This window comes from Ovis canadensis, chromosome 2, assembly GCF_042477335.2.
Source record: "Ovis canadensis isolate MfBH-ARS-UI-01 breed Bighorn chromosome 2, ARS-UI_OviCan_v2, whole genome shotgun sequence".
NCBI lineage: Eukaryota > Metazoa > Chordata > Mammalia > Artiodactyla > Bovidae > Ovis > Ovis canadensis.
The window spans coordinates 194,889,616-194,909,205 of NC_091246.1; the positions used below are offsets into that span (position 1 = coordinate 194,889,616).

Genomic DNA, 19,590 nt, shown 5'->3' on the forward strand with positions numbered 1-19,590 from the left:
GATCTGTCTTCCCCTCTCTCTCAGATGCCAGGAACCTCCTGGGCTCCGGAACCGAAATCACCAAACACCTTGTGGTACTTGCCCAAAGCTACGTGCCAACAGCGATGAGGGACACGCAGACCTGGTCCGCCGTCAAAGGATGAGCCACGGGAGATGGGAGCTGGGTGCGGGGTTGGGACCACGTTAAACCGCTATATCAGAAATCCCAATATTACCAATGCCAGTCAGCCTTCCATTCTAGAGAACAAACCCGGGGCAAATTCAATCGCGTAATTCAATAATTCAAGTCTTCCCTCGCCTCTTAAAAAAAAAAAAGAAAAAGAAAAAGAAAAGAAAGAAAACCATCTCGTTGTCAAGCTTTCCAAAAGCAATTCCCTCTTGCTAATACGTTCTGTCTTCCAACTCCTGTTAGTATCCCTTTAGTAACGTTCTTCGAAAACCTGGTTTAAATTTCAATGCTTTTAAGCATCCCCCACATTGGGGGGCAGGGAACGAAGGGAACCAGAGAGACCGAGGCAGAGATGGAGATGTGCGGTCCCTCCCCGGCCCCCTCCAGGTAGCCTGCGCGCACCGAGGCGGCTGGCGGTCGGGGTGGAACGCGCCGGAGCGGGGCGAAGACCCGCCCAGGCTTCTCTTATAGGAGAGAGCCGGGCGGGCCTGGCCGGGGGCGGCGCCGCGCGCCCCATTCGCCTATAAGGAGCTGTCCGCCGCCCGGGTGCTGATTCCAGCTCTAGTGGCTAGCGAGGTGCGTTCGGCTGTCCAGCGAGCTCGGCGCCTGCTGTGGCTTTGGGTCGGGTTTGCACCTTTAAGAAGAGGGGACCGGGAGGAAGAGGCGAGCGAGGAAGGGAAGTGCAAGCCAGCGGCAGTTGCGGGGACAGTAGCTCCATCTGCACCTCCAAAGAAACCCCCACCACGGTTTCCAGTAGAGCGTTTGGACAAGGGATGGAGTGAAGCCTCGAGTGCCTCTCCACGGGGGGGAGGGTGGGGGTCAGACTGTGCAGAGGAGAAGAGAGAGAGAGAAAGAAGAAGCCGCGGCTGGCGCCTACGAATTTGGAATTCGATTGGGAGGGACCTCTTACTCGGGGGAAATGGATTCTGGACCACGGCTGACCAGCGTTTTCACTTTGTTCTTTTCCGGCTTGTGGCATTTAGGATTAACAGCGGCAAATTGTGAGTACCAGGAGCTTGGGGCGGGTAGGTGAGATGGGAGACCCTGGCGTTTGGAAAGACACTCAACTGTCCAAGCGTGTTCAATTGTGTCTGCTCTGAGCAGAGGAAAAGGAGGAAAATGCTGATTGGTGTGTTTCTATCTCTCTAACCATCCCAAAAGTTAGCAGAGCTCGAAGGAGCCAGCCCCTCTGGATTTTCTGCCCTTCTTCCCGAATCGGAAAGTTCGGGGGAGAAGGGAAGATTTTCTTGCCTCAGCCTCCAGCCAGCTCCGAGTTCTCTACCTGCCTGATCTCAGCCAGAGCTTCTCCCAGGAAGGGTCCCCAATTCTGGCTGTAGGAATGGGGGCTGATCTTCCAGACACAGAGTCGCTCCCAGCCACTGCACTCGGTGACAGCGGTTCCTTTCTGAATGCGGCTGCCTCGCTCCGATTTGCAGTATGCCCTGTGCCTCCCGATCCATGGCTTTCAGCTCTCCCCTAGGCAGAAGGCTCCAGTTGGGATACCCTACAACCAATGGTCATCTGTTTAATAGGGTTGGGAGTTTTGGCCTAAAAGTCATGGGCCGATGTAGTCAAACCACAAGACCAATGGCTGCCCCTGTTATAGGAGAAAGAGCTTTGATGCACACTCCACCCCCAAAATCTTTGTGCCAAAGAACACATAATGAGTATGCACTAAGTGTACACTCTGCCATCCAAGCTCTAACCTCGGCAAGTGTGGGGCATTTAATTTAATAGGCAGGAAAGCTGGACACCTGGGGATCCGCCACCTGCACGGTGTATTTAAAGAACTCAGCTTGTCAAACTTGAATAAATAGCTGGAGCCATCAGAGGTGCAAGCTCAATTGCTCAGCTGCCTCTCTAGGCAGAGAAAGGGAAGTTTTTCCAGCTCTGGAAACTCCTAAATGAAGATATAATGCAATTAAGCCATATGTGTTGTTTCCAAAGATGGTTTATTAAGTTTCCTCAAGGTTCTGGGTTTCCTGCCTTATCTACTAACTTCATCATGAACCTCAGTAATATCTAACCAAATTCGAACTGTTCTGATACTTTTTTCTTATTTTTGTGGAGTGAACCATCACTATTAGAGAAGAGTAGGAAGGCCACTTACTACTTACAAGTTTCTCCACCTCACTTTCCACCCTCTTAATCTAAAAGGTCCTTAAGAAAGAGATACTCAGTACCTCAAGGGAAAACAATTGGAAAATGTTTACTGATAATGATCCAAAGCTGACCCAGTGCTCCTATCTGTGATTGGAAGTTTTGGGGCTCTGAAATGGATAGTTAGTGGAAATGGATTATAAAGATTTTTGTTATAAAATCTGTATTTCACAGGTATACTGAAGAGATCAGCCTCTTTAAAGGGAAGGAAGCAAAAGGCCTTAGTTCAGAAATTATTTCAGAGAATAGGTAAGGACAGGGTGAAATCTAATATTTCTCTCCTCTTTCTCCTCCTCTTCTCCCCACATCCTCCTGCTCCCCCCCCCACCCCCGCCACTTTTTTTTTTTCTTTTGTAAGTAAAATTGTTCCCATGGTGCTGTAGAAAAACATCTAAGTGGTTCAGTAAGAGGTAGTTAGTCATGGTGCTTTCTTTTCTAACTCCTAGAACACTAGAGGTCAGTATTGTCCTAATGATGCAAGGTGTGGCAGTAAAATAGCTGTGCTTTTCCTCTAGCACATACACCTATCTGAAAACAGTTAATATTTTGAAGATCTATGAAGAAAAAATGAGGAATAAGGGTGAAATAAATAGAACATGCTCTAGAGAAATGTGGTTTGGGCTTCCTTATGTAGCATCTTAAGAGCAAGGAAAAAAAAAACATAGGATGAGTTTTTCTGTAAATTAACTGAATTATAGTTAATGTTACAATAATGTTCATAAAACCTAAATGGTATGACTTAAGGCTCATGCTTATCATTACTGATGCAGCAATAAAGCTAATTCTAGGCATTTAAAATAAAACCTTGTGATAATGAGCTTTAGTATTTCATCACTGACAGTGTAATTTCCCTATTTCCAATCAGCATTTCAGTTGAATGCATGCTGCTTGCTAAATATATGGGGATTAGTGTTCTTAAATAGTAATGTTAAATGTTTTTATTTTGCCAAACAAAATGTATTAATTCAGTGAACAATAGAATAGCAGCAGAAAATTACTTTGAATTCAGTTCTGGTGGTCTTCCAAACCTGTGATGCAGAACCTCTAAGGGGAAAAAAAAAAAAAATTAACATTCCACAATTCTTCCAGACTTCTGTTGTCCACATACTTAATCCATTTTTTATAGTGCTTTTGTTTATTTTTTAGCTACACTATTAACATTTATATGCATATACTGACAAAGAGAAATCTTTTAAATTGTCAATTTTTGTAAGTTTATAGATAATTTGGAGGATTTTCCCCCAGGATTATTATTTCTATATTTTGAAATAATACTTCAAGTCATTTGTGACAGTACTCTTGGAAATGGATTATTTACCCAAGATGCTCCATGGTATACTTGTGAACTTTGTTCAACTAAAAACAACTGGCAACAATTTATTATTGTTGGTGCTGTTTGTGTATATTTAGTTTTCTCATAATCTGACCGAAACTTGGGCATTTAGGTACAAGGGAAAAATGAATTCTTGCCCAATTATAGGTCTTATGCTGCTGCTCCTGCTACTGCTAAGTCGCTTCAGTCGTGTCTGACTCTGTGAGATCCCAGAGACGGCAGCCCACCAGGCTTCCCCATCCCTGGGATTCTAATTAAACAAAATTAAAATAAAGTCAGTTTAGAAGGCTAGCTATAGTATAGATAATATGAATCTGTGAAGAGAACGTAATTACCAACCAGTAATAAAAACTCTGGAAATTCCCCCATTTCGGATTTTCAGGATATTAAACAGCTACATTACTTCCTTTGGGTTTACCCTGAGGGAATTAGTTAATTTCAAATGTAAATATGATAAGCCAGTGTTAAATGAAAAAAACATTTTACATATAATATCGGCTCCTTTGACATAAGAAGAAACGACATGACTTGATAGTTGGTTAGGATGAAACTAGGATTTTGAAATGACAGAAGTTCTAGCCCTAGTTATGCCACAGCTAAGATGCCAAACACCCATCAGGTGATGCATCATTTCTGTTCTCACAGCTCAGATGTAAAATAGCAACTGAGATATGTATCTACTCCCAAATAGAATAGCAGCTCAAATTTTACAGAGGAAATTCTTCAAACAGGTATGTTAAAAGACATGCTTGCATTCAGAAGACAAGAGGAAAGCAGGGGACACTTTTAGGGTCACTGTTCACCTTATTTTACAATAATTGGATGATATTTGATTATAAAGAGCCTTAATTCTGACCAGTCACTTGAATGATCTCTAAGCATCTTTTCTCTTTGTTGCTACATATTAGGTCCACACAGATAACAGCCAGGAGAGAGAAATCGAAACTCTTTACTACTTTCATCACAGGCAGAACTTTATCGAAAATATAGGAAGATGTCAATCATATTCCTAAAGATCTTCAAATAAAGAGACGCACCATACCTTGAGTTTTCTGAAGCTTATGCACAAACCCAATCAATACATAATATTATAAATAAACAAAAACTAGATTCTTTTTAGCAGGAGAGTGTTTGCCATTTACTTTTTTGTGGCATTTACATTGCAGTCATCAGAAGTGAAAGAAACATTATATTGCTCCCTTGCAAGAGTCCTGAAGATTTTCCTGTGGTTGAATGGGCTGGTCTTTGACTATCCAGATGAATTCTTTTCCCTTTCTCTTCACATAATCCCCATCTCCAAACCAGATTCATATTTCCACAACTGGAAAACAGAAAATCTGCACTAGCAATTATCATACAAGGGTATATACTTTTAAAAAGTCAGTTTCTGTAAGAATCACCTTAACTCACCCCCCACATCTTATTCTTATTCTAATGAATGACTGACTGTCCTCTAAATTGCACTTTTCTTTTCCCAGCTTCTCTTGCTTTTCCTTTCTTTAATGGGACCCAGTTTTCCTTTACTAGATTGCTTTATTTTTCAGTGCATGCCCATCTGTTACAAAACAAAATAATGTGATATCATTAAAAATGTTCCTAAAATTTTTGTTTTAGTTGGTTAACAAAAAGCTCTTTATCTTGTATGCCAGAACTCTGCTGAAATATGACCTATATATACAAGCCTAATTATCCTTGTCATGTAGGACAGTGGGGAGATGGTCTAGTTACCTGAAAGGTTAGAGTACAAATATCATTCACTCAAAAAGGCTTTATTTTGAAGTTTCAGGGTTCTCATTAGACACTTCTGGGATGATAGTACTCAAAACTGTTAAGCAATTATACTTAGAATAACAACATAATAGAGTTTTAATTCCTACTAGCTGCTAGCTGCTAGCTGCTATGGACTTAGTATCTCCCAATCCATGTGCTGTGTTCATGCAGTTTGGCAAGGAAGCACAGCTAGGTAGACTTTATTAAATCCAGTTTACAGATGAGTAAATTTAAGGTTGCTGCTGCTGCTAAGTCGCTTCAGTTGTGTCTGACTCTGTGCGACCCCATAGACGGCAGCCCACCAGGCTCCCCCGTCCCTGGGATTCTCCAGGCAAGAACACTGGAGTGGGTTGCCATTTCCTTCTCCAATGCATGAAATGAAAAGTGAAAGTGAAGTCGCTCAGTTGTGTCCGACCCTCAGTGACCCTATGGACTGCAGCCTTCCAGGTTCCTCCGTCCATGGGATCTTCCAGGCAAGAGTGCTGGAGTGGGGTGTAAGGTTAACAGACGTTAATAATTTTCCCAAGATCATAAACTCAAGGAATGAAAAAAATCAGGATCTGGACCTGTATCTGTCTATCTCCAAAGATCAGACTTTTTACAAGATATGAAATTAATCCCCATGCATTCTGATGGGGTCTCTGTGTGTGCATCTGAAGAAAGTTGCCTTGGTATCTCTGTAGTTAGACTCTGCAGCTCTATTCATAACAAAGGCCGTGGAGGCAGCTCTTTCCACCAGAACCAGCTCCTGAGCTCTACCTTAATCTACATTTGATGCAAGATGCCAGACGTTTCAATAGTCAAAGATTGGAAGCCTTATATCTGGATGAACACCAGATGTTCTGTTTTTCTTTTACAAGTTTCAGGTTAAAACTTCATAAAGAAAGGATATAGCCTTGAAGATGTGATGTGTGTGCAAGCACACATACATACACAATACCATAAAAAGGTATCTCTGTTGGTATCATGTCTTATAAGTCAATAGATGTCAGACAAAACTATTAATTAAATAGCAGGTATAAGCTTCCTTTCTCAGTGTTGGGCTGATCCTGAACAGGCTCTGCCTAATATTATAAATTTCACCCAAATTACTCCTCCCATATTGTATAATTTCCAGTTTCTGGAATTCTGTATTCTACAGGTAAACCATGCTTTCTCATATTTTTTTGTGTTTATTGGCATATGTCTGTCTACTTGGTTGAGAATGTCCTTTCACATTTTTTATCCTCTATCATTTTCTCCATCTCCTCCCCTGGAAAATATACACACTTTCCCCAGTCTAGGTCAAATGTCCCTGTATATTACTACTATGTTTCCATAGCATTTCCAGTCCTTGTCTCCCCAAATAAATGTGCATTTCCCTGATTATCATATTTTATCTGAATATCTATAGTCAATGCCTAAAATATATGGATGAGAGAAGAAATGAATGGGTTCCAACTAAAATTTTTCATTTCTAAACCAAAATCTTTCTATGGTCCCACTGCTAGAGTCTTTTGAAATGCATAGGTTTATGTTTGCTTGTTTGTTTTTTCAGATAAAAAGTATTACTTATTCTAGTTTTGGAACTGTTAAGATGTTAGAATATGCAGCTTTTAAGTGAAAGAGCGGAAATTTAGATCATTTGGTTGGATTTGGGGCTGAAGAGTGGGCTTCTGCATTTACACAAGGCTGCACATTTCCATGAGTTCATTGCTGACATGATCTTATTTCTGTGTCAAATAGTTCTTTGTTCCTAAAAGAGAACATCTTCCCAATCTTTGACCTTAAAACCAAGTTTGAGCTAATTTTATTAACTTGCTTTTGCAGTTTTAATGAGTGTTTTCTGTATAGTCTGAAAATACACAGATATATATTGATATAAAAATCCTTCTTCATAACTCAGTGTTCAGTATAAAGAAGAAAAGTTTAGATTCTATTTAATGGGGTTTTAGTCATAAACTACTGGAAAGATCTTATCTAATTACCAACCTACAATACTGCCCTGATAACATAATCCTGAGTCTCTGATGTCATCTTCTTATGCTGCGGTTGGGAGAGGATTTAAGCGTTAAGAGTTTGTGTATGTTACTCATTAGAAAAATTTTGTTGAAGAAATGAGTCCCAACAAAAAGTTCTCTTTGTTAAAGTCAAGTTGTTCTATGAAGCTGGAGGAATAAATATGCATTAAAAGATAGAGGCCATGACCTCAAGGAACTTTATATATGAGCAGCCAGCAAAATAAATCCTTAATCACATCAAAGTGATAAATGCTATAACAAAGGTAAGCACAGGTGAGCATCTCAAACTGGCTGGGGCATCGATGCAGGCTCTCTGAGGGAAACAGAATATAAGTCAAGACTTAGAGTCAGACTTCCCAGCTGGGGAAAGGAAGGGAGGTATTAGAGGCTTTTTGTGTTGTAGTGATTACTTGCACAAGTGACTCATAGGCCTACAGATAGAAGAAAAAAAACAAGACAATTAGGTAAACACGGGAGTCTTTGATTTTTACTGCGAAAACTATAGAGGGTCATCAAAATATTTTGAACATGTAATTAAATAATACATAATCAGATTTTTGTGTTTAAAAAATCACTGTATAAAGGAAAAATTAAAATGAGCGAAGGCTAGTCATAAAAAAACCAGTGAAGAGTTTATTACAATAACACAGGTGATAATTAATAAGGGCCTAAGGAGGAAAGTTTCAGAACCTGCAAAGGTCATAAAGAATCAGAAAGAAAATCATGAGCCAAGTAAATTCAAAACCAAGGAATCTATGAGCAAGTAAACTCACAGAAGGCACAGATTTGTGGTTAAAATGTATTTTATTGCAGCTTCCGTTGTTTTTGACAAATGAGAACTGTAGGTACTAGAAAAGGTGCTCAGTTCTCTGAAATGAAGTTCTTCTCAGTGAATACCAAACGACCATATTCTCAGTGCAGTATATTTCATATTTGCATGACACCATATAGCACATGCTGTCTGTATCCATCATCCTGATGCATCTTGTAGTCTGTAAATTATGCTGGTTTTTGTCAGCAGAGTGAGAACTAGTCATTAAGGAAGGAGCAATTAAACCTCAATCCCCCACCTTCTCATCCCCCTCTGGTAGGGAGGTAAACCAGGGATCATAACTATTATCAGTGGCTGCTCTAGAGAAGGAGAAACCGGGGAAGTTGGGTGCGCCAGGTTGATTTGCCATCATTGGTAATTGATTTGCTGGCATAAATTCCCCATCTCTACATTTCTAATTGCTTTTGTGCATATTCTGGGGGGGTTGATTAATGCCATCTGTTCCTTGGATCAGCTGAATTGATTGAGTTTTAAAGGATGACAACATCAATGTTGAAGATAGAAAGAAAATGAAGGAAAATGCCAAAACATCCCTTGTGGTGTATATTATTTTTAACTATCCACCTTTGGAAGCTGATACATCCTTCGGAAGACAGTCCGAGGCAAATAGCAGTCTAAAGAGATCTGCCTAACAGACAGATGCTTGTAGGTGTCAGTCTAGGCCACTGTTTGCTGAATGTATGTGTTCAGTCCCCTCTCCTCTGCCATCCTTCCTCTCTTCCCCAGTCCTCCTCTCTGTCATGTGGCCAAGTATTTCGGGTAATACCATTGGCTTTTCCCTGATTATATTAAAATGTGAAAAGAGGGGAGAAAAATATCTGTTGCATTCTGATGCTGCCTTGCTAAATATGTAGGCATAGTCACCAAATGTGAAACCTCCCATCAAAGCCTATTCTAAGAGCAGTCCTGACAGAGATGTACCACCCACTGCACTTGGGAAAGCCCACTGAATTCCAATACCCCGACCCATCTGTCTGCAAACAACTCTTCTACTAACTCCATTGGTCCCTGAAATGGTAGATATGAAAGAAAGCCTTCGGTTTCATAGAGAAGCCTTAAAACACAGAGCCTCACTGAGAGAGCAAATATAAGAATTTAAATCTGTGCTGAACTCCACTTGACTAAGAGAAACAGAAGCAACATTTCTAGAAGAGATAGAGCCCAGTGTCTGAAGGAAGGGGAGAGGATGATCTGAGCTGGGGAAGGGAAAACAGGAAGGATGTTCAGAATGTCCAAGACAAGTGTCACCCACTTCCTGATTTTGCCCAGGCTGACCCTCTGTACTGCAAGGGTGAAAGTGCTACAGGTGGGAAATTGGGAGGTTATAAAGGACAGTAGAAAGGGCACAGGTCCCACAGTTCTGGGTCAATGTGACTCTCACTCAGGATTTCCTGTGGATACTAACATGAGCCTTGTAGTGTCGGTGTCAGTATAACCTGAGTTACTCTGTATAAAACACACATGACTTGTTTTTATAATTGTTAATGAATCCCAACATGGATGCTCTCAAAATCAGTTACAATAGTAATCGGGCAAGGACAAGAACATTTCCATTCCCAAGCAAAGTTGGAAGGGCTCACTCTTTCTTCATCAGAGAGCTAAGTAATTGCCAAGGCAAAGGGTTGGAGGGACTGTGGGTAGAATTGGTCTCCACGTGACAGAGACCCAAGGCCACCTGGGTTCCTCATGCTGCCTTGCTAAATACATAGGCAGAGTCACCAAACGTGACCTCCCATCAAGGACTTTTCTGAGGGCAGTCCTGACAGAGATCTACTACCCACTGCACTTGGAAAAGCCCACTTGGTCTCCTTCAAGGTGCAATCAGGTATGATCTCTGCTTCTGGGTTTTGGCCACTGAAATGCTTACTACAAACCTCATTAAGGAAGTGGAGAAAAGAGCTGCCCCTAGAAAAGAAAAGAGCACACCATCTCCAGAAAACCCTGGCAGAAGATTTCAGTATTAGGGGAGAAGCATCCTTGAACAGACCTTGAGAAAAGGATCAGTGAACCTGAGCAGGAATATATATAGTATTCCTAGTAACCTAAGCTCTCCATTTGAGGGAGACTTGAGCAGATGGAAGTTAAATCTGCTGGTCAGGAGAGCTGTACTTTCCTTCTGGCTACTGCTGAAGCCTCCTTTCGGTGAATCTTTAGTTCAAGTGTTCTTCTGTTCTTGTAAATGTTGGATTAAAATTGGGTGCTGCTACAACACCTGATGAATTATAAATGCTAATCCATCTTCAAGTGCATCATTCATTCATCCAAAAGTACTTGTGAAATGCCTACTGTGCATTTATTTCTCTGTATAGTCATGAAAGCCTATTGCTATTGAAAACCAACTAATGGAGGGAGAATTGGATTGGTGTCCATATAACCCCAAAACAGCAACAACAAAAAATAACAGTATCTCTTCAAATCAAAGCCATAGCAGTGGGATCCTCCACTCTAGTCTTGTTCAGTGTATTAAGCACCTCTCTTCTCTTCCCGAGTCTTTTCTCTCTGCTTCCTTATCTTCAGCATTTCTTCCCCTTCACGCTTAATTTGCCACCTTTGCAATGCCCTTCCTTTCTCCCTTCCACTCTCCTCCCTCCCTTCCCCACAGTCTTCTACTCCTATCCCTTCCTCTCTTCTCTACACCCCCCTCCCCTTTCAGTCTCCCTTCTTTCACTCTGCCTGTTTCATTTAATGTTTAGTGATTTTTTGGTTGTTTTACAGCCAAGGCTAATGCTCTTTAAACTTTGCCACTGAAGTGCTGCTTGCCAGGAAAAAAAAAAAGAGTGCACAGAACCCAGGGGAGTCTGAGAGATTAGCTTCACATGGCTGCCGAAGCTTGTAATTTCTTGAATTTTTTCTTAAACACTCAGACAAATCTGCATTCCATTCCATATTGCATCCATGTGTAAATTACAGGAAAAATATTTTCCCACAATATCTGGTTAAAAATTGATGAGCAAAACTGATTTACTTAACCCATGACAAAGGGCTGCATACACCCAGGGGCACAAGTCTAAGCTTTCCGGCTCTTTATCCCTATTTATGCCTTCTTGGATTCCTGTATGAAGAAGTACAACTTCCCTGTCTTACCTCTCATTTAGGAACAGGTAGCTTCCTTTCTCGTTAAATGTGATTTGTCTGTGAGCTGCAAATTATAATTAATCAATAATGGGAGGTGAGAAGAGCTTATAGATTCACATGAGGAAAGGAAACCCACAAGCCTACCTGATGAACAGAAATGGAACTTTGGGAGGGGCTGTGGGTAAGAAGTCTTCTCAGCTTCACTCTGAGTCTGTGTCCCACCCCATGGCAGTCACCTGGCAACATACTCCACATCCATGGAGCTTACCTTTGAGTAAATGAGCTTTTTCAAGTTACAGGATTGGGGTCAATGAGGTCAGGGTTTTTTTGTTTGTTTCTTTGTTTTTTAAAGAAAATTGGAAGCAGGCTGAGCTTACCAGGATATTAAAGGAGAGATTAATGCTTCTCCTTCTACAACAATCAGGAACTGTTCAACAGTCACAAGAAATGAAATCACCAGATTTAATTCACCAGATCAAAAGGTCCCAACATTAGAGATGAGAGATAAAGTTAAATGATGTTTTCTTCCTGAGCAGAGCTTCCAAAGATACACTTCATCCCAATGGTTGTACCTGATGGGCTCATTCTATTCCTCCCCATAGTCTGATGCAATAGTTATCATCCTCCCCATTCTAGGACAAACATGAGTCAGCTTGGACAGTCAGGTGATTTACCCATGATCAAATAAGTTTCATGTGGTCACATTGGATGATAACCCATATTTCCCTGACACGAGAGTCCATATCTTTTTTACACACTCAATTCAGTTCAGTCGCTCAGTCTTGTTCGACTCTTTGCGACCCCATGAATCTCAGCATGCCAGGCCTCCCTGTCTATCATCAACTCCTGGAGTTTACCCAAACTTACATCCATCGAGTCGGTGATGCCATCCAGCCATCTCATCCTCTGTCGTCCCCTTCTCCTCCTGCTCCCAACCCCTCCCAGCATCAGGGTCTTTTCCAATGAGTCAGCTCTTTGCATGAGGTGGCCAAAGTATTGGAGTTTCAGCTTCAGTACCAGATCTTCCAATGAACACCCAGGAATGATCTCCTTTAGAATGGAATGGTTGAATCTCCTAGCAGTCCAAGGGACTCTCAAGAGTCTTCTCAAACACCACAGTTCAAAAGCATCAATTCTTTGGTGCTCAGCTTTCTTCACAGCCCAACTCTCACATCCATACGTGACCACTGGAAAAACCATAGCCTTGACTAGACGGACCTTTGTTGGCAAAGTAATGTCTCTGCTTTTCAATATGCTATCTAGGTTGTGTTGTGCCCAAGTCACAAAATCTCCCAATGACTACCAGGGAGCTGATATCCTATGCAAAAGCAAGAAAGTTTTTATTACCAAGCTCGAGCTGCGGCTCCCACTGTTATCGACGCAGCGGCTAAGGAGAGGAGCCCCGAGCTCTGGGTTACATTGCTTATATAAGGTATTCTCACGCGAAAAATTTGAAAAACGGGAGTTTTCGGGTTGGGAGATGTCTAATTGGTTACCTTCTGTGGAAGGGTTAGGTGTTGGGTTCTAATTGGTTCCCATTTCCCGGGCTTAATTCGAATTACCCGGGCAGGTGATAAGTCCTGAACATAAAGTCAGGAGATCCTGATCTGGGATCTAATTGGCTCGCAGTTGGTGGGGTGACGTCAGGGGATTTCCAAAGACTGTTTCCTCAGAACTCTAAAATGGAGTCTTCTTTAACAAAATGTGGTGGCTTAGGTTCTTCAGTTGGTCATAACTTCCCTTCCAAGGATTAAGCATCTTTTAATTTCATGGCTGCAATCACCACCTGCAATGATTTTGGAGCCCCCAAAAATAATGTCTGCCACTGTTTCCACCATTTCCCCATCTATTTCCCATGAAGTGATGGGACCAGATTCCATGATCTTAGTTTTCTGAATGTTGAGCTTTAAGCCAACTTTTTCACCCTCCTCTTTCACTTTCATCAAGAGTCTATTTAGTTCTTCACTTTCTGTCATAAGGGTGGTGTCATCTGCATATCTGAGGATATTGATATTTCTCCCGGCAATCTTGATTCCAGCTTGTGCTTCTTCCCACTGCTTTCTTGAACTCAAAGCTAAGGTTGAGCTACTCTTGAACTTGAGATGGTCAGCCTTGCAGACCTAGTCCTTCTCTGTGATCCAGGGTAAGAAAAACCTTACCAATCTAGACCTACAGATTTCTACCCCTTGTGCAGGTCATCTTATTCTAACTTTGCTGGCAGCACTTCCCCCATAGCTAGAAGTCTTCATAGCAAATAGTTTCCTGTTTCTGAAAGTTGATTTTCTTACTCACTAAAGCTTATACCATTAAATAGTGGTCTTGAGGAGCCTGAGATGAGCCCAGTTTTAATGCATCTGTCCCTGTCTCATACTCCCTAGAGACCTTCCTCACAAATTTCAGTAGTTTCAGCACTACATCATACTGTAGCCCTCCTAGACTTTATCTGATGGATGTTCTGTTTTTATTTTTGTTTTTTAAAGTTGGTGCTGATAAGAAAACCCCTATTTGTGATGTTTAGATCACAGATTCTAATAATGCAAGGATTGGACTACATTGAGATCCATTCTCGTCCTTGGGGTAAGCTGCAGAGTTCACCCTATATCCGGCACCCAACCTCCTTTCCCCCAATGGGGATGGATGGGAGGGAGGGTTTTGAACAAGCATATGCTGAATGACATTACTCTTCACCACAGATGAGGTCCCATGATGAGCACTGGCTCTATGGGCCTCAGAGAGTCTGCAAGGCAGAGAAAGACCCATTGTGTCCAGTTTCCTTTCATCACCAGTCACAAGGAAAGCCAGGCCAGCGGATTCTATGCTTTATTCTCTAGCTCCCCTGCTTGTGTCCCTTCGACTTGAGCTATTATTTAGCTTAGTTGTGAGGTCTCTGTCTCCTCTGTCCTGTTTTTCAGCTATTTTCTTATCTCAGCAGACCTCCTTGCTTAGGTTCGAAGAGGCTAAGCAATTTGTTCAATGGTCAGAATCCTCACCATCAGAGAAGCTTTGCTTTTCCTCTTCCAACCATAGAGCCATCAGGAAAGGACATGGAGTATTCATTCACACTGAGGCAATGAATCAGAGCTGTGTTCTAGCTCTCCAAAAGAAGGAGTGCTCCAGGCAATAAGACCTTAAATATTAAAACTTATTTTAGGAGAACACTATGGTTCCTAAGATTAAATCTTATGTAGAATTTTTATGTAAAATAAATTGCACAGATGACAGCTTTGCAGGATATGAGGAGAGGAGATGCAAAATCCTATCACTCAACCTATTCTTCTCTCCTGATTCTTCAGGCAAGTAGCACACAAAGCCTCCTGCCTTACCTGTAACTGTAGGACTCTCCAAGTTCATAGTTTCATGCAAAAGTGATGAGGCATATGAAGGTTTTAAGAAACAGTGGGGGTAGTGGGCTCAAAGGTGGCCAACACCTGGCTGCTGTGCAGCCACAAGGCCACCCTGGGTGTTTGTCACAGGAGACACGCTTTCAATTTTCTTTTAGGAAGAAACCCTGGAGTAGGAAATTGCAACCCACCCCAGTATTGTTGCCTGGAGAATTCCACAGACAGAGGAGCATGGTGGGCTATTGTCCATGGAGCCACAGAGAATCAGACATGACTGAGCAACACAGATAAATACATACATACATTCTTTCATATGTTAGTTTCCATTCCGGTTCATCACCATCGATTATGGATATTGAATATAGTTCCCTGTGCTATACAGAGGGACCTTGTTGTCTATTCATTCTCTACAAAATAGTTCTTATCTGCTAACCCCAAACCCCCAATCTATCCCTCTGCCACCCACCTCCCCTTTGGCAACCACAGTTGGTTCTCTATGTCCCACTTGTGGGAGACATGGACATTTGGCTCCAGAACTGAGGCCCTCTTAGTGTTCCCTCATGTTGATGAATGTGACTAGACATTGTGAAAATACACATATGAAATTCAGTTTTACCCTATCTGGATTCAGGCTTAGTTTCTGGTTCTGGTTGGAGTGTTATTGTCACCACAGGCATACACATTTCCTTAGTGTACCATTCATTAGAAAATCACATTGCATTAGAACTACACTGTACTTACATATGAGTGAACTCCAAATGCTCCTGCTCTCTATTCTTTTATTTGTTTAAATTGGACCTATTGCTTTATTTTTCTTCTTTATCTATTTGGCCATGCTCCATGGCTTGCAAGGTCTTAGTTCCCTGACCAGGGATTAAATCCAAGCCATGGCTGTGAAAGCACTGAGTTCTAACCACTGGACCACCAGGGAACTCCCTATTCTGTATTCTCAATAGAATTCAATATAAGTATTTATGATGCTATACGTACATGGATATATATGTGTACACACAACTATATGTATACACACAACTATATGTATAATAAATTTGAGATATTATTAGTTTTCTTTCATAGTTAATATTCCAGGTACAATTTTACATGTGCATGCATGCTATGTGAACTGTTTATTCTGGAAAATGTCAAAATTTATTATCCCCCAAGGTCAATATTGACTTGGGTGTCACTTCTGTGAATATTTACCTTTCTAGATAATGAATTGAAATGGGCATTTGAATGGAAATTAATATCTATTTATTTTCTGAAATAGAATGTGTTTTGCCATGAGAATGGATAAATGCTCTTGGGAGGTGTGCAGACGTGTCCCACTGTGGAGGCTCTGCTTTCAGCGTGGTGCTCAGGAAGCATCCTTTGCATTCTGATTTACTTTGGTTGGGGGTTTTTAATAGTTCTTTCACATGATTCTTTTACTTAATGGACAGAATGCAAAACTTCAGATATATTCAGCTTGGCATTTCAGTAACATAATCAGGAGATAATGACACTTGTGCATATGGGTAATAAGTATATATGGAATTAATGAGCACTTTAGTTTTGGGATTTATTTAGGACAAACTAGTTCCCTGAGAGACACAAAACTCCTTCAACAATGGTTTAATTCAATGAAAAATACAGGGAGAGGCAGGAAATTACAAAGTGTTTCCTTTGGTTTTGAGCTATTGACTTAACACTTTCAAAAAAGATTTTGATGTGTTGTGTGTTTTGGAGATATGATATGTATGCCTGTGTGTGTATATGTATTTGTACAGCGCTTATGTCTTTCTTTACAAAAGTCAGTGCCTCACACATGTTCAGGCATCTTTTAATATATCAAACTAATTTGAAATTCTTTCTTAAATTGTGAGTTTACAATAGAGATATTTCCTGTTGCTCTTCCCTCACTATTTTATTAACCAGATATTGAGTGGCAATATATATTTTTTGGCTTAAAAGAGCTGGTAATACATTTAAATAAAAATACAATTATGACAAGTGCTATGTCCTGTTCTATATGCATAATATATTTGTATGCTTTTCTATACCAATGTCCACACACATTGCATTTTTGGTTTTGTCCTTTATAAATAAGACAGATTAATTTAGATGCCATGTCAGCAAATCTTTTCTAGCTGTCAATGGTCAGATAAATGACCTGGACTTAGGAAGAAAATACTATAATTAAGCACAGGCTGTGGCTTCATAGTTGAGAGACTAAACCACTGGAAATTCATTAGTAAAGTTAATCTGACAAACATCTGAGCAAGCGAAACAGAATCAATTTGAGGGGAGAATGTATGACTCTAATGATGCTTTCACCCTTGTTGATATGTGGTCTAGGGCAAAGATTTCTATGTTTTCTGTATAAATATCTATTGTTGGACAATTCAATTTGACTTATTGGATTCCTATAGCTAAGTGTTGTGTGGCTTTGTTGGGGAAATGATGTCATTTGGTATATGAGGAAATAAAAACACCTCAGTTGATAGCCAGTGAGAGTCTCATTTTACACACCATCCAAATCACATCCCTCATTAGAAATGAAGCCAATACAGCACCTCTGTTCCTTGTGATGGGAAGGTATGATTACTGGAAAAAGCTGAAAGACATTGGGAGGTTCTGTCCATATTTGCATGCACATGTGTACACATATGTGCTCAATGTCAATTAATTTAGCTTGGGCTTCTCTTTTAAAACACACTATTCCTGGTGTTAATCAGTTGTTCTCAGCTGGAAGTGATTTTGCTCCGGGGGACATTTGACAATATTTGGAATATACATCCTCTATTGTCACAACTGGAGGTTTGCTAGTAGCCTCCAGTTGGTAAAATCCAGAGATGATAGTTAGTATAAGCTTTCCTGGTGGCTCACTGGTAAAGGATCTGCCTGCCAAGCAGGAGATGTAGATTAGATCCCTGGCTCAGGAAGATCCCCTGGAGAGGAAAATGGCAACCCACTCTAGTATTCTTGCCTGGGAAATCCCATGGATAGAGGAGCCTGACAGGCTACAGTTCACTGGGTTGTGAAGAGTCAGATACAACTTAACAACTAAACAGCAGCAGCAGAGATGTTAGTACACACTTGATGATGGACAAGATTGTGCTCCACAATAAATAATTATCTGCCTTTGAGGTCAAGATAATCAAAATTTGAGAAACGCTGAAGCTCTGTCAGTCATTTATGGATCATCATGTATTAATTTTTAAAGATGCCCAACATACATACACACACATGACTTCATTCTAACATCTAGTCTTGTAGAAAGATACTTAGATTAGAAGAAGAAAAATCAATACATATCTGCTCCTGATTTTGTCACTTACTGGCCATGGGATTTTGTGCTCATCATTCCACATTTTTCTCAAATAAGGATGATGTTATCTGCCCTAACGGCTTTGCTATTGTGAATAAGAAATGAAGTAATGCATGTCTTTGGAGAAGCTGTACACATACATTCTTGATGCATTGATATTTGTTATAATTTTTATTATTTGGAGGAGTCTATTCTAACTGAACTATTCCTAAGACTTTAGACAAATAAGGGATGACAGGTGTGCTGTGGGTACAATGTAAAGAAGGACCAAAGGGACGTGACCTGGACTGGGAGCTGCCAAGGTCAATTTCACACCATTTTTTCAGGTTTTATATTTACTTTGTGGTTCCAATTTCAGTCTTATCTTGAAAATCATCTGGTCAGGTTGCCTTCAATAGAACTCCATGTACTATAGTGCAAAAAGCTAAAGTATTTTATATTTTATAGTAAAGCATTTTCTATTTGCCATTTTTCCCCTCTTCATAGCCCTCTCACCCCCCAATATACATATATATGTGAGAAATTCGGGGATGAAGTGAAAGGTGCCAAAGTGGCCAAGGCAGGTGCTTCTGAGGTGACATAGTTGCTTGGCTCAGGAAAGGCCATGAACCAATCTCTTCAGAATGCAATTTCTACCCCATTTAGCAGCTCAATGATCAGTTAGATAAGGGCCTTGGCTTTGATTGCTTATCTGCTCCAACCTAATCGTTGATTTTTAGAATCAATTAAAGCAAAAATATAGTCTTTAACTTTGTCTTTTCAATAGAAATGGGATGGCTGCCCTTAGCCTCTACTGAATTTCTGCTTTTTTAAAAAGGCAGGTTATAAAAGGCTAAAGAATTGGAAAAGGGACCTTTGAAGTTAAGTGGTCCAGCCACAACCTGAATAACCTGTAGAGATCTCCACATTCACTAAATGTATTCCTGCTATTTGGCTACTTCTTCTTCTTTTTTTTTTTTTCATCCCACTTCTTATAAGCATAGAAATATGACTTCCCAGGATAGCTCACTACCTTCTGCAAAAATTGTAATGAGAAGGGTATCCTTCCTTCCACTGTACCTGATTCTATCTCCAAATCACCAAACACTCCTCTTAGCTTGCTTGTTGGACCATCCCAAACCAAAGTGTTCATCCTTCTTTATCATGATCTTCTTCTTCTTCTTTTTTTTTGCAAATACCTGAGAACAGAAACCCCAGTTCTCTTGGTCTTCTTATCTCTTCTTTTCTTTTATTATTTTGACAACATAATTTCTCTTCCTCAGACATCTCACCATCTTCTGCCCCTGTTTTGTACATATGCTACTTCGTCATTGAAGGATGTGCACAATATAACATTCAAAACAGAGCAATCATTCCTCCAGATTTGTTCTTCCTGACTGTGGGTACCACAGTGTGATGGCCATAAGGAACCCTGGCTGGCGGAAGAGATTTGGAAAGGTTTTATAACCACATACAGCCTGAAGTCTGACATGAATCAAATGGATGTCACTAAAGAGCTGTATTGCTTTAAAGGCCGCTATTGTCTCTCCTTCCTCCCACTCACTGTTTTCACTTAATTAGCCATCAACCAGTATAAATGGTTCTCCTCACTTTGCTCAAG

General features: G+C 40.7%; 1 protein-coding gene across 2 annotated transcripts in view; it reads left to right on the forward strand.

Moving 5' to 3' along the window:
• The first annotated feature begins 1,088 nt into the window (after positions 1 to 1,088).
• Positions 1,089 to 19,590, forward strand: part of CNTNAP5 (contactin associated protein family member 5) — a 1,084,456-nt gene continuing 1,065,954 nt past the window's right edge. For both annotated transcript variants that reach the window (XM_069579468.1, XM_069579469.1), the window contains exon 1: positions 1,089 to 1,170. In XM_069579468.1, the coding sequence (XP_069435569.1) occupies positions 1,089 to 1,170 (82 nt within the window). The remainder of the gene's footprint in view (positions 1,171 to 19,590) is intronic.